The following is a 13,179-nucleotide window of genomic DNA, read 5'->3' as shown; positions in this document are numbered from 1 at the left end:
CGGGTTGTTTTCTCCCATTTGGACTGAAGGAACAGGAGCTGCAAGCTGATCCAGGAGGGGAAGGAGTGCTTCCAGGGCATGCGCCTGCGTCACTACTACATGCTGTGTGGGGCCCTGCTGCGGGTCTGGAGCAAGATCGCCAGTATCATGGCAGACATCACCAACACCAGCTACCTGCAGATCGTCCGCCTCAAGACCAAGGAGAAGAAGAAACAAGTCGGTGTGTGAAGTGCTGGGAAGGGGAGGGGGAGCAGGACATTTCAGGAGAAGGAAGAAGGGGTCCAGCTGCCCAGTGCCAAGATCCCCTTCCTAAAATGGGACTTGTTCCAGCCTGGAAGCACCCACTGCTTAGGTGACCCCATGGGAAGGAGGGGAGCTGGGGCTACCCTGACGTGTGTTTGGGCACCGGGCAGAGGGTGTGAGCCAGGGCTGAGCCGTCCCCACCACACCCATGTGAAGCGGCGCCGTTGCTGCCTGCCATGAGCCTGTCGTCCAGCTGATTTTGCTTCGGTTGCAGTCCCGTGTCCCGGCCGAGAGGCGAAGCAGGCTGGGACTGTGCTTGACAAACGGGCCCCAGTGCTGCTGCCCATCCCTCTGTCCCCACAGCGCCCTGTCACTTTCCAAAGTCCAACACTGATACGTGTTCCTCCCCTAGGGATAAAGATCCCCGAGAGCTGTGTCCGTAAGGTGCTGGAGGAGCTGAAGCAGATGGACGAGAACGTGAAGCGAAAGCACAGCCGCCTCCTCCAGGCCCAAGAGCAGAGCCCGCAGTTCTCCCTGCCGCTGCCCGCCCTGCCACAGCCCCTGGACCTCACGCAGATGGGGCCTGGCGTCCCCCTGCCCAGGCACTCCCTGTGCCAGGACGAGATCCTGGACCTGACCTACAGCCCTCCCAGCAACAGCATTCCCGATGTGGTGATGAACCCAGAACCCGCTGTGTTGTGCTTCCCCTCAGAGCCCGTTCTCCAGCCACACCAGCAGCACGGATTGCCCTTTGGCTTCAGCCACCCTTCTGCCTTCAAGAGCCCGGCCCCTGTCCTGCAGGGGAATGTGCCTCTGAGCTCCTCGCTGCACGAACACCTCCCTCTGCCGCAGCCGGGACCCTTGCAGACACTGCAGCAGCAGCAGCAGCAGGAAGATTTTTTACAACAGGATGGGAATATCAATTTTAGAGAGATCCTGGAGGACATGCTAAGGACGTTAAATGGGGCCCCCCAGGAGAACATGCTCCCCCAGGAGCGCCAGAGCGTGATCCAGTTCAGCGGGCCTTTCCCAGACTTCTGAAAGCCCCCTGGGCACGCCAGGCGATGCTCGGCCGCTGTGGATCCATACCCTTTGGTGCAGAGGTGAGAGCTGGGGAGCCCCGGCTTTTCTACTGGTCTGGACTGACCCTTTTCTGGTTTTGAGGGAAGAAAAAAACCCTATAGTTCCTTAAAGCAAAGTTTATTTATATATAATATAGTCAGGCATGTATAGATTTGTATATAACATGCGCTTGGGGGGAGTTGAGTGCTGCCAAGTTCAGCTGATCTGGACTGATGATCTCTGCTGTGTTCGAGTCCTGCTCAAAGGTGAGAGAGTGCCTGTGTAGGACCGAGGAGAGACCCCCCCTGGCTCCTCCATGCCCGTCCCCCTGCAGACTACTGAGTTTCCGAGCTGGGTCGTGCCTTCCCCAACCCTCCAGCCCAGAGAGCAGGTCCCCCCGAGAGCGGGCTGACCAAACTGTGTCTGCATTGGCTGCCACCAGCTTTCCCCTGGGGCTGCCACAGCCCTGCTGTGACCTTGAGGCTGCTCTGGAGGGCTTCGTCTGAAGGTGGGGGCGAAGGGGAAGGGGGAATGCTGTCCCAGAGGAGTCGGGAGCCACTGCGCTCAGGTGTCCCTCTGCGCAGGGCTGAGCAGGCATAGCTGAGAGAAGCAGAACTGACTGCACCTGCTCTGCCCTCCCGGGAAGGGACACCGACACCTCTGGGGCTGCCAGAGCTCTGCGGGAGAAGGCAGGAGCTGGCTGCACCCACGCCTCATTTTGTCAGTATGATGGCAGAGCTTGTGAGTTTGTCAGAGCTCAGCCACACTGGGACCACGGGGGATTCCCCGGAGCAGAAGGGCCGTGTGCCCCGTCAGCCTGTCCTGCACTTTAGCCTCACCAGGTCGCTGTGGCTGGCCATGCTTTGTCCAAATAATTGCTATCGCGTGGTGTCCCTTCACCTGGCCGTCTCACCGGTCCATTTCTCTCGGGCCTGTCCTTGGCTGGGCCATGGACGCAGGACGGGGTGTCAGCATCCCCAGCGCTGCCCCCAAGCCCCAGCAGGGAAGAGTTCCCAGGTGAGCACCGGGGACGTGCAGTATCGCTGCTCACGCTGCAAATTCGCCCTCCAAAACCAAAGAGCAAAGGTCTGCTTTGCAAAGCACTGCCCCAGAGAACCCACTGCCCCTCAGCCCGGAGTGGCTGGGCGAGCTGCCCTCGCCTCCCACCGCCATCCCTGCTCCAGCAGCATCTCACCTCGGCAGGTCCCGGGGAAACCTGTCTTTTGTTTTCTCTCTTTAATCTAAGGAGTCTGGCAGGAAGCTGCCTGCTGGCAGGAATGCTCCAGGCCTGGCAGCTCCTCCGCAGCCTCCCCTCTGCTGTGTTTCTTTTCTCTGCCTTGAGTCATCGAGGTATTTCCTAGAAGTGGCACCGGGGCGTTTTCAGGGGAAGGACTCAAGACCTTCCCTGGCTGGCCCAGACCTTCCTCGGGGAGGACCTGGGGGAGGAGGTCCAGCCGAGAGAGGGCTCTGCTGGGGTCCCCCATGCCCTGACAGGTCAGTCTTGAGGAGGCTGGTGGAGCCCCCTCCTCCGGGCAGAGAGCCCCCCATGCCCCCCCAGGGCTCAGGGACCAGCCGAGCGCCCTCTTTGCTGTTGGGAAGTGCTTTGGGTCAGTGTCCGCAGTGTTTGTGCTCCTGCTGAGACAGGACCTGCCTTCCCTGACACACCAAAGCCATGGACCTGCCCCGCGCGGTGCACGTCTGGGCTCCTTTTGAGGTTGTTCTGGTCCCCGCCCTTCATTTTGGGGGCTCAGCTTTGCCCCCCGCCCTCCCCAGCTGGCATCTGCCCCCCAGCAGCCCGCCTGGCCGGGGTCAGCCCTGCCGCTGGGGCCGCCCTTTACTGCATTCAAGGAAACCTCCTTACCTCAAAGTAAACACCAAAGACGGGGAGCCCCCGTGTGCCCCCGCCCCGGGGTGCTGCCGCTGCCCTGGGAGGTTTGTGCTTTTCCCGCAGCTTTGCTCATGGCAGCCCCACTCGCCTCTCGCCGCGGGGCTGGCCGGGGATCCCCGCTTTCTCGGGGTGCCGCAACAGCCTTTTCCGAGTCCTGTAGAGAGCGAGGCTCTCCCCTGCCCCAGACCCTCCTCTATTTAAAGCGTGTCCCAGCCCACACCACTCGTGGAGAGGCCGTGGCTTCGCCCGCATCCTGGTTCATTCGCTCGGCGCTTGCTGAATCCTCAGCAAGGAGAGAAAAGGACACCAGGAAAACCCATTTCAGAGAGGCTTAAACTCAGGAATAGCGAGGAGGGACTCTCCCGCTAGGCACCCTCCGCCAGCCACTTCTCCACCGTCACCCGGAGCCTTACCCGGTGGCTTTGACGTTAATTTTAAAATATATGCAATTCTCCCTCCCTGATCTCTGGAATGACAGAGAGCACCTTCAAGAAAGCCCTTCCCTGCCCCGATCCTGTGTTTTTGTCAGGGTTAATAATATGTAACAATATCTTTTAACTAAATTATTATGCAGTTGTCCTACTGATTGTATGTATTTTTAAATGAGTCCCTTTTTTTCTTCCCTTACACCTTTTTGTTAGCACTTTTTAATCCGCTTGTTGTTTGCCTTTGTTTTTCTATGTGTATTTATAATTAATTGAGATGTATATATATGTAAAGAGATTTTTTTTAGAATATGTGCCTTTGACTAATAATTCCTGAATTTTCTACTTGCCTCAGAAGGATAATTTTTCATTCTGCTCAGTAAAAATGGAAAGGAAGCCACATACGACATTTCTGTAAGTCCCAGCTCTCTGTCTGTCTGTCCGTCTGTCCAGAGGTGTAGACCTGCCCCAGGATCCCATCTGGGACTCAGATCAGGATAGGGGATCCAAGGGCCGGAATCCTACCGGCAGCTGGAGTTTATCTATCTCCTGTGTCACCAACTCGGTGGCAGTTGAGGACTGCTGTCCGGAGCCACCCCCTTCTCCCTGGGCCGAGCCATGCGGAGGAGGATCCTCCCTTGCGCCAGCCTGGGCAGTGGCCTTCGCTGAGGCTGTTTTCTCCTGGCTTTGCCGGGGAAAACGTGGATAAAGGAGCCGCTGTTCAGGCGTGTTCCTCCAGCACTAGCTGTTGCTGTTGTGGCACCAGGACATCTTGCCCAGGCACTGCTCTGTCCCCACAGGAGGTGGGATGGGGGTGAGCCACAGGTGGTCGTAATGGAGGAGCAATTCCTACCTCGCCTTGTGCAACTGTGGCTGGGCACCGTGGTGCCGCTGACAGAGTTTACGGCGAGACCCAGTGGGGCTGTGGGGCAGCTCCCAAAACCTGCCCTGGGGGGTGACTGAGCAGTCAGGCAGGCTGGGGCAGGATCCTCGTGGCATCCTTGACGTGCTGGGCTGGAGGCGCGTGGTGAGGTCAGACACCGGGGGACCCCAGCACGGACCCTAGGGCTCTTCCCCACTCCACCCTTGGCCCCGCAGTGAGGACGGGGCGCCCCATAGGGGCCCAGGGTGGTTGGGGGCTGTGGATGTGAAGGGGAGACCCAGCACTTTCCCCAGACCCTGGGGGGAAAGAGGCAAAGCAGTGCTCCTGCACAGCAAGTCACCTGTAAAACCTGAGTACCCCCTGCCCACGGGAGCCACTGGCCCTCCCTGGGCTTGGCCGGACAGGGCTGCGCCTTTGCAAGCACCAACAAGCCGCAGCCGAGACTTCCCGGGGAGTATGGATGCACCTGTGGTTCTGCACGCCGCGGTCGGACACATCTCCGGCTACATGAGGTATTTCACCATGTCCCAGCATGACTTGGTTTTGTTTTGCACTAATTGCTTCTGGCCGTGGCTTGCGCCACTACTGGAACCATCCCCTTTGCTGCCCTGCCAGGGCCGTCGGGGCCAGGGGTTTGCTGCCGAGCGCCCACACTCTGCCGTCAGCCTGTCAGCTGCATTCTGAGAAAAACAACCCAATTGCCTCATCGGGGCAGATGCCTGCTGGGTTTCAGCAAGGAAGGATCCCAGCTGCGGTCCCAGCAGGGACACACACGCCTTCCCCCTGCTCTGGCTTTTCCTGCGTGATCCCCTCGGGAGCGCTGGGCTGACTCAGGATTTGTGTGCAATTCCCCCCTCAGCGCTAATGAGGATTATCCCCACTGGGCTCAGGAGTTGCGTAAGGTCTTGGCTCTCCTGCAAAGCTCTGGGCTCTCACCAGGAGCAGCACGGCAGATCCATCCCTGTCCTGTCCCCCACTCAATTCCACACCCCCAGACACAACCCGTCACTTCTAATGTTTATTGCAAGGGGACACCAGATCCTGCTTCAGGCCCACAGAAAGGGGCTGCCCAGCAGCGGCCGCCGGCCCTGTGAAGCCTTCTTCCAGCAGGTGTACGCCAGATTTTCAGGTCTGCCTCACCAGCAGGCTGGCTTGAAGACAGACCGTCATTGGGGCTGGACAAGAAGACTCACAGGCAGCAGGAGGAATGGTGCTGGGGCGCAGGGACAGTGCAGGGGTGAGATGAGCAGGTCTACAGGTAGGCAGGCAGGTCCTTCTCGATCACCTGCGAGAAAGAGGGGAGCATTGTGTTATGAGAACATCATTGCCCCCAGAAACATGCCTAAAGCCCCCTCTGTCCCACCCCAGAGGGTGCTCAGAACCACCCACCCGCCCTGTGCCGGGCATCCACTGTCCTGGTGCTGCAGCCATCCCCCCACTCCCCCCCCGAGCACAGGGTGCCTTTTCTCCCCCAGGCAAAGGAGGACGAGAGCCACGACACGGCAGCAGAGCCTGCTCCAGAGCAGTGCTCAGCCCTGGCACTGCCGCAGCTCTCCACAGATGTGATCTGCGGAAAGTTGCACTTCCCCTTTTCCCACGGCTCAGCTGGTAACACCACCCACACTGGCAGCAGACTCACGTAGGGATCCTCCATCGGACTGTACCTCTTCACCACTTGGCCCTCCCGGTTAATGAGGAACTGTGGAAGCAAAGCAGTGCCCGGGTGAGTGAGTCCAACTGTAACATGGGCTCTGCAGCCCTGTGAGAACAGCAGAGCAGCCCAGGGAGCTGCTTATGGCGGGGTTGGGCTGCAGCAGATCCCGCCAGCGGAGTGGTGGCCCCTGGCAGAGCTGGTCACTGCCTCGCTGGGCCAGGGCTGGAGAGAACCGGGCACAGGGACCAGTACAGCACAGGAGCCCCTCGGGACACTCCTACCTGACAGCCAGGGTAACCACACAGAGCAGAGCCTGTGGTGAGTATCCCTCTTCCCTGCAACCCCCCAGGGACTCCCCACCACCCCCCAAAGAGTGAGGGTGTGACCCAGACAAGCCCAGGAGAAGCAGCTCTGTCCTACCTTAGTGAAGTTCCATTTTATTGCACTAGGAGAGAAAAAACAGGAGTGAGTCTGTGGCAGAAAAAACCCTTCCTCCTGCTGTAGCCAGGCTACCCACTCGGATGGAGCAGCCTGGAGCCAACCCCTCCCTGACACTGGGGTGCTCTGCGCAGCCCCCCCGTTCCACACTCACTTGCCCAGGGTGCCTCTTCCTTTTGGCTGGTCCTTCATCCATTTCCAGAGTGGGTGAGCATCATCCCCATTCACATCAATCTTACTGTACATGTCAAACTTCACACCGTAGTTTTCAGCAAATGCCTTAATCTGAGCGTCATCCCCGGGCTCCTGAGGAAGGTGATGAACGGGCACTCTGTGAGCGTCCCGGTGTGGCAGAGGGGGCCCGGCCAGGCGAGGGGGGACCCTCACCCCACTCCCCCACACACCTGTTTTCCAAACTGGTTGCAGGGAAAGCCCAGGATGCGTAAACCCCTCTCAGCGTATCGGGCGTACAAATCAACAAGCTGAGTGTAGTTTACAGCGGTTTTTCCTCATTTAGAAGCCACATTGGTGATGATGCAGACGTAGCCTCTGGAAAGGAGAGGGCTGACTCAGCAGCCTTTCCCGGGCAGGAGCGGGGTGAGGCCCCTCACCCCCCCGGCGCGAGGCGGGGGCAGCCCGATAAACAAGCTGCTCTCCGGGTTACGCAAGAGATTAAGCTGCAGTGGGACAATCGCCGCAGGGCGCCGTCCTAAGGCCCTCTGAGCCGCGTTCCTCCCCCCACCCATCCCGGGGCTCTCGGACCCGCGGCTCCAAGGCCGAGCGGGGCCCAGCCCTTCTCCTCCTACCGGTACTTCTCCAGGGAGACGTCGTTGCCATCGATATCTCGGGCGTGGAAGGCATAGATGGCCTTGGCCGAGCGCCAGTCCTCCGCCTGGGCACACTGCGGCGGGTGGGGGGAAACACACGCACGACACACCGTGAGAGGCCATCAGCCCCCACCCCCTGTGTCCCCTCCGGCCCGGGGGGAGGGACCCCGCAGCCACCTGCCCCGCACTCCCCCGCCACAACCGGCGGCTCCGCGCCCTTCGCTTCCCCAAGGGGATGGGTAATTCGCCCGCCCGCCCCCCCCCCCTTCCCGCAGCCCCAGCGCCCGGCCAGGCCTTGCGCCCCCCAGCCCAGGCCTCACCCCCACCCTGGACGCCCCCCAGACACGGCAGCAGCTCACCCCCCCCCTCCCCCCCCCCCCCGCCGCCCTGCCCTCATCCCGGTCCCCCCCCGAGCGGAGCCGGACCGCGCTCACCATCCTCCGCACCGAACCTCGCGCTGCGGCTGCTGCCACCGCCCCCCACAGCAGCGCCCGACCCCATCCCATGGCGCTCCACCCCCTCCCAGCCAATCGACGGCGGGTAAGCCCGGAGGCACCGCCTCTTTCGGCCCACGCAGCCAGTCAGCGCGCCCGATGGGATGATAGATGGGAAGCTGGCCAATGGGCTGCGGAAGACTACAGCTCCCAGAAGCCGCTGCGCCCGAGGACCCCGCGGCTGCCCCGGAGCCGCCTGAGGCGGCGCCGGGGCAGCCGCGGGGTCCTCGGGCGGTGAGGCAGCCATGGACGACGAGGAGGAGACTTACCGGCTGTGGAAGATCCGTAAGACCATCATGCAGGTGCGGGAGGGCGACGGCGGGGCTTGGCAGGGGTGTGTGGTGCGCGGCGGCTCGGTGGGTGCCGTTGTGGCCTGGTCCGGCCCGTCCCCGCTGTCCCCCCGGTGGTGGCGGTGATGGCGGTCGGCCTGACGCGAGGTCTGTCTTCGGCAGCTCTGTCACGATCGGGGCTACCTGGTGACCCAGGACGAGCTGGATCAGACGCTGGAGGAGTTCAAGGCGCAGTTCGGTGACAAACCCAGCGAGGGGCGGCCCCGCCGCACCGACCTGACGGTGCTGGTGGCTCACAACGACGATCCCACCGACCAGATGTTCGTCTTCTTCCCGGGTGAGCCCAGCCTGCTCCGGCCGCGGTTCCCGGGGTCGGGAGCTGGGCGGGAGAATCATCATGGAATCATCGTAGAACTATAGAATTCCATCTTCTTTGTAGCCACCCTTTAAATACTGGAACGTGGTGATAAAATCACCCTTAATCCCTCTTTTCTCAAGGCTGAACAAACCCCGTTCTCTCAGCCTTTCCTCATGTGGCAGGCTTCCCCATCTTTGGATCATCTTGGTGGCCCTTCTCTGGCCTCTCTCCAGCCTGGCCACAGCTTTTTTGCATAGCAGGGACCAAAACTGAGTGCAGTATTCCAGGTGTGGCCTAACCAGTGCTGAGTAGAGTGGGATGATGACTCCTTTATCTCAGCTGGTGATGCCCTTGGTGATGCAGCCCAGCACCCTGTTGGCTTTGCCGCAGCAGCACACTGCTCACTCACATTGAGCTTGTTGTCCAGCAGGACCCCCAGGGCCCTTTTCACAGGACTGCTCACCAGGCAGGCAGATCCCAACCTGTGCTGCACTCCTGCATTATGTTTTCCCAGGTGCAAAACCTTACACTTGTCCTTCTTGAACTTCATAAGGTTCTTGTTAGCTCACTCTTCCAGGCTACCCAGGTATTCCTGCTGCCAGAAGGGCTGGCTTTGCTTTCTGAAGGGGTTAATAGAAAGAGGGAGGGCTCTTTGTAACCCCTTTTCTTTGTAACTCCTTCCCCAGAGGAGCCCAAGGTTGGAATAAAGACAATCAAGATGTACTGCCAGAGAATGCAGGAGGAGAACATCACCAGAGCGCTGATTGTGGTACAGCAAGGCATGACCCCCTCGGCAAAGCAGGTATGCAGTACTATAAAAGAAGGCTGCCTGGAAGTCAGAGGGTTGCTGTGGGCCGTGGATGTCTTGCTTGTCTGTTTTTCAGTGCTGCTTTAGGTGAATAAAAGCTTAGGATGTCCTTCCAGATAAAATCTTTTGCTAAAGCCTGTTGTACCTTAATGCAGGCTGTTGCTTAACGTTTAACCAGAGCAACTGGTTCTGGTTCCAGAAGAACAGCCGAGGGCCCAGTAGTAGTCAAGAGAAAAGGGGATGTTTGTCAGTGGTGAAGAGATCTGTTTGCCCTTTGCCTGCGTAGCTGTATCTGTGTGAGCATGAGTGTAGTGATCCCACACTTGGCAGTGACTGGTGGTCACTGGGGTGCAGAGCTGAGCACAGGCAGGGCTGTCCCAGCATGGTGCTGCTGTCTGACCTTTCCCTTTCCAGTCCCTAGTAGATATGGCTCCCAAATACATCCTGGAGCAGTTCCTGCAGCAAGAGCTTCTGATCAACATCACAGAGCACGAGGTGAGCAGTGTCAGGCAACGGAACGAGGGTGGGAGCCTTTGGTGCTGAGCTCAGGCTGCTCCCAGAGACCTTCTCTCGGCTGGAAGGCCAGGCTGAGTAACACAGTTGCAGTTTTCTTCCAGTTGCTTCTCCTGCCACTGTGAGGAGCCAGTCGCTTTCTCTGACTTTCTAATCTTACAGTCTCTCCTCTGTTGTTTACAGTTGGTCCCGGAGCACGTCGTGATGACAAAGGAAGAAGTAACCGAGCTACTGGCCAGATAGTATCCTTTGTTTGTTCCTTCCCTTCCTGCCTGGGTGTGAGGCATACTTGCTTTGGGCTGAAAATGAATACATCCATGTGTGACGGTTTATTACTTTGTTCTATGAGCTGCGCTAACAAAGGGTCATCTGGGCCAGTTGCGTGTTCTGCTGGGGGAGCTTCTCCTTAACTCCCTGCACAGTAAGCTGAGAGAGAACCAGCTCCCGAGGATACAGGCCGGGGATCCCGTGGCCCGGTACTTCGGAATAAAGCGTGGTCAGGTAAGAGAGAAAGAGGCTCAGGCAACAGTTCCCTGTGGGCAGGGCAAGGAGAGGAGATCCTTGACAGTATTTCAGAGCTCTTGGAGACAGGAGGGGTCTCTCTTTCAAATGTAAAAGCTGCTGTAGGTTAGGTACAGATGTGTGTAAGGCGAGCAGGCTTCTAGCAAGGACGCGGCAGTCTCGGCTGCCTGCTCAGCCAGCTGGTAACAGGGAGCAGATGTGACACCAGCCCCAAGGGCTGTGATCCCCCCTCCCCTTGCACTGGGAGGGGGGGGACACACTTCCATGCTGTGCCCACACCTGAAGAGGGGAGCTCAGCGCGGCCATCTGCGGCTGCTGAGTGCTGCAGCTTTACAGCCACGCTGTCTGGGTCTGCATGCGCGCCTGTGTCAGGCAGGGAGGCCCTGCAGGGGAAATGCCGCCAGCTTCTCTCCCTCATGAGTTCTTTCTGTCGGCCCTCCAGGTTGTGAAGATCATAAGGCCGAGTGAGACTGCGGGCCGCTACATCACCTACAGGCTGGTGCAGTGACCAGAGCGATCGGGTAAGGTGGAGCACGAGACCTTCCGGCTATCGGAGGGCTTTGGGCAGTGCCTTAGAATTACGCCGGGGCTTTCCAGGATTGACCTGAAGTGAGCTTCCTCCAGAAAAAGATTATCTCAAAACTTTGAATTGTTTGTGGAGGGCACTGTTAGTGAGAGGACAGACCAGAGCAAGGCTTACCTGGGCTCCTGCCCCAGTACCCGCCGTGCGGGACGTGCCTGTTGGTGTTCAGGGCGTTTGGTGGGGCTTGGCCTTGGGACCCATCTGCTGAGGGAGGCGTGAGGGCATTCACATCCCGAGTTCTCTTTCTTCCAGGTGTGGGAGAGTTGTGCGACACCTCTTCATCTTCCCATCCACCGGCAATTTAGAGACCCTCTGAGATGTCTGCCTTTTCCTAGACGGATGGCCAAGAAAATTCCCTGCAGTGGTGTTACTTGGCCTAATTCTTTGTTTTCCAGTGTAGACTTTGCTGTAACTCCTCAGTCTTCATTAAGGACTCAAGCCGTGGAAGCAACAGAAGCTTGCGGGGAGGAAGCGAGTGGAAAAAGGCCTTTGCTTTCCTATTTTATTTTATAGGATCTTACTTTTAATAAAGTTTGTACTCTTGCTGTTCCTCGCAGGTACATATTTCTCAGCCTCTCCCTGTACCAAAGCCTTCTGCACTTTGTGAGTTCCCGTATTTTTCATTCTGTTTACGCTGCTGCTGAGGCTCTGATGGACTCTTCATCACAGCTGAGCCAAGGGCTCACTGCCCAACTCCGAACGGTCATGTGCAGTTTTGGCGCTGCAGTTCAGACTCGCCTCATTGCGTACCTTACCTCTTCTACCCTCTGGCCCTTTTTTTGAGACCTTGGTGTTCAGATAATGCAGTGGAGAGCTGCTTATCGCCCTCCAGTCGCTTTCATTTTAATCTGTTTCAGATCTCTTGAGGGTTTTTAAACTTCAGCTTACTTGCTAGAAATACTTTGAGTACTTCCTTACGGTGCTTAGCCTTCCGCAGCCACGGACGTATGAGTCTGGAAGACTCTGATCTCCAGGACAGGCACGGGTTGGAACACGCTGATTTTATTTATTTTTTTGAAGTATGTCAATCTGAACACAGCAAAACCTGTAACACAGTTTCATACAGCAGTACAGGCATGTCGTAACAAACACACTTTACTCTTTCCACGCTGTATTAATAGAATACAATACAAATAGAAGGACGCCTGTTACCATGTGAAGCTCAAGCGTAGCTTTTGCCCCTTCCCTCACTCTCATTCACCCATCATCCATCCTTGCAAACACACGTGGTACCGCTGTGGTAGCAGTGCTGGTGGCAAGAGAGGGCAGCCGGCCTCGTTCCTCTTGCTACCGTGGAAATGACTTGCTGGAAAAATGACTTGTTGGAAAAATCCAACCATCTTGTTGAAGAGCTGCGGAGCAGAACGGCTCACAGGTGTCCCTGGCTCTTCGTTGGCTCAGTTATAAACCATTTAGCTGTAAATTAACACTGGTTTTGTGTACCTTTGAGCTGAGATGCATTTCCAATTAGTCTTGGAGAGCTCTGGCAACCGTAAAGCCTGAGCTCTCCCCTGTGCTGGAGACTGATCCTCTAAGGGGTCAAACGTCTGCTGATCGCCCAGTGCTACAGTAATGAGGTGCGTACAGCCCTCCGAACAGCGCTCAGTGGATCTGCAGCTGGAACATGGCTCCCCTGGCCGAGGTCTGCCTCTGCCTCACCCCTCGCTGTCCCGTGGGGTCGGCTGCTCGCCAGAGCCGGGGCGGTGAGGGCTGACGCGGGAGCAGAGGGCGCAAGAGACGAGCTGGTGTCTGGCACCCCGCTGAGGAAGGGTCTGGCTAATTACTAGAAAACAGCTTTGGCTTTGTGCAATTTCTCAGGAGCCGTGGGCCGCGCGTCGCTTGTGCATGAGGTGCCCTTGCGCATCCGTCCCCGGCCAGGAGCACTTGGACTCTGCCCAGGACGGGTCTAGCGGCACGCTCAGCAGTGACAGCAGGAATGCAGCCCAGGTACAAGCAGGTAATAGAAGGAAACAGCTTTCAGCTCTTTCTAAACTTAAAATCTACCTGTTTCTTCAGTGCAGAAAAGTCTCATAGATTTAAAAAAAATACTTTGCCAGCAGAGGTAGTGGATTCAAGTGGAAGGGTTATGTCTTTAAAAAAAAAAAAAAAAAAAAGCCTGTTACACTGGCGGGGGCTGCGGCTCGGTTCAGGCCGTGGAGGTCCTGAGGAGGTGGCATCTCTCCCTGGGGAC

General features: G+C 58.0%; 3 protein-coding genes and 1 long non-coding RNA gene across 6 annotated transcripts in view; 3 read left to right on the top strand and 1 right to left on the bottom strand.

Annotated features, from left to right (window-relative positions):
- The window catches only part of SBNO2 (strawberry notch homolog 2), a gene marked incomplete at its 5' end in the record, with an annotated part of 52,026 nt that extends 48,102 nt beyond the window's left edge, over positions 1–3,924 (top strand). The window contains 2 exons of the mRNA XM_082495334.1: positions 30–220; positions 656–3,924. Coding sequence (XP_082351460.1) covers positions 30–220; positions 656–1,284 — 820 coding nt within the window. The 3' untranslated portion in view covers positions 1,285–3,924. The remainder of the gene's footprint in view (positions 1–29; positions 221–655) is intronic.
- Positions 3,925–5,506: 1,582 nt separating this feature from the next.
- Positions 5,507–7,941, bottom strand: GPX4 (glutathione peroxidase 4). Its single transcript, XM_082495465.1, has 7 exons — positions 7,855–7,941; positions 7,400–7,494; positions 6,998–7,142; positions 6,748–6,899; positions 6,576–6,600; positions 6,141–6,200; positions 5,507–5,786 (listed from the first exon to the last, which is right to left on the bottom strand). Exons 1-7 carry the CDS (start codon positions 7,924–7,926, stop codon positions 5,754–5,756), a joined length of 582 nt encoding a protein of 193 aa, XP_082351591.1. The 5' UTR covers positions 7,927–7,941; the 3' UTR covers positions 5,507–5,753.
- Positions 6,136–6,703, top strand: LOC309681568. The gene is made up of 3 exons (XR_014270046.1): positions 6,136–6,224; positions 6,376–6,473; positions 6,605–6,703. It is a non-coding gene; the product is annotated as an uncharacterized lncRNA (long non-coding RNA).
- A 185-nt stretch (positions 7,942–8,126) lies between the features above and the next one.
- Positions 8,127–11,538, top strand: POLR2E (RNA polymerase II, I and III subunit E). 3 transcript variants are annotated; one of them, XM_082495463.1, is made up of 8 exons: positions 8,127–8,216; positions 8,367–8,541; positions 9,249–9,364; positions 9,785–9,865; positions 10,067–10,125; positions 10,306–10,384; positions 10,848–10,926; positions 11,384–11,538. In XM_082495463.1, exons 1-7 carry the CDS (start codon positions 8,160–8,162, stop codon positions 10,911–10,913), a joined length of 633 nt encoding a protein of 210 aa, XP_082351589.1. In that variant the 5' UTR covers positions 8,127–8,159; the 3' UTR covers positions 10,914–10,926; positions 11,384–11,538. The 3 variants fall into 3 exon arrangements, with proteins under 3 accessions (XP_082351589.1, XP_082351588.1, XP_082351590.1); XM_082495462.1 differs by having other exon boundaries at positions 11,241–11,538; XM_082495464.1 differs by having other exon boundaries at positions 8,141–8,199; positions 11,241–11,538.
- Positions 11,539–13,179: the final 1,641 nt, after the last annotated feature.

Source organism: Vanellus vanellus, assembly GCF_965231255.1.
Source record: "Vanellus vanellus genome assembly, chromosome: 25".
NCBI classification, from domain to species: domain Eukaryota; kingdom Metazoa; phylum Chordata; class Aves; order Charadriiformes; family Charadriidae; genus Vanellus; species Vanellus vanellus.
Note: the sequence above shows the minus strand (reverse complement) of the source record. Positions and strands in the feature narration are given on the sequence as shown.

Excerpts from the sequence above, each read along its gene's own strand:
- POLR2E (XM_082495463.1), top strand. The coding sequence starts at position 8,160 with ATGGACGACGAGGAGGAGACTTACCGGCTGTGGAAGATCCGTAAGACC. Across the intron at positions 9,365-9,784 it reads TGACCCCCTCGGCAAAGCAG|TCCCTAGTAGATATGGCTCC; the intron begins GTATGCAGTACT and ends TTCCCTTTCCAG. Across the intron at positions 9,866-10,066 it reads TCAACATCACAGAGCACGAG|TTGGTCCCGGAGCACGTCGT; the intron begins GTGAGCAGTGTC and ends TGTTGTTTACAG.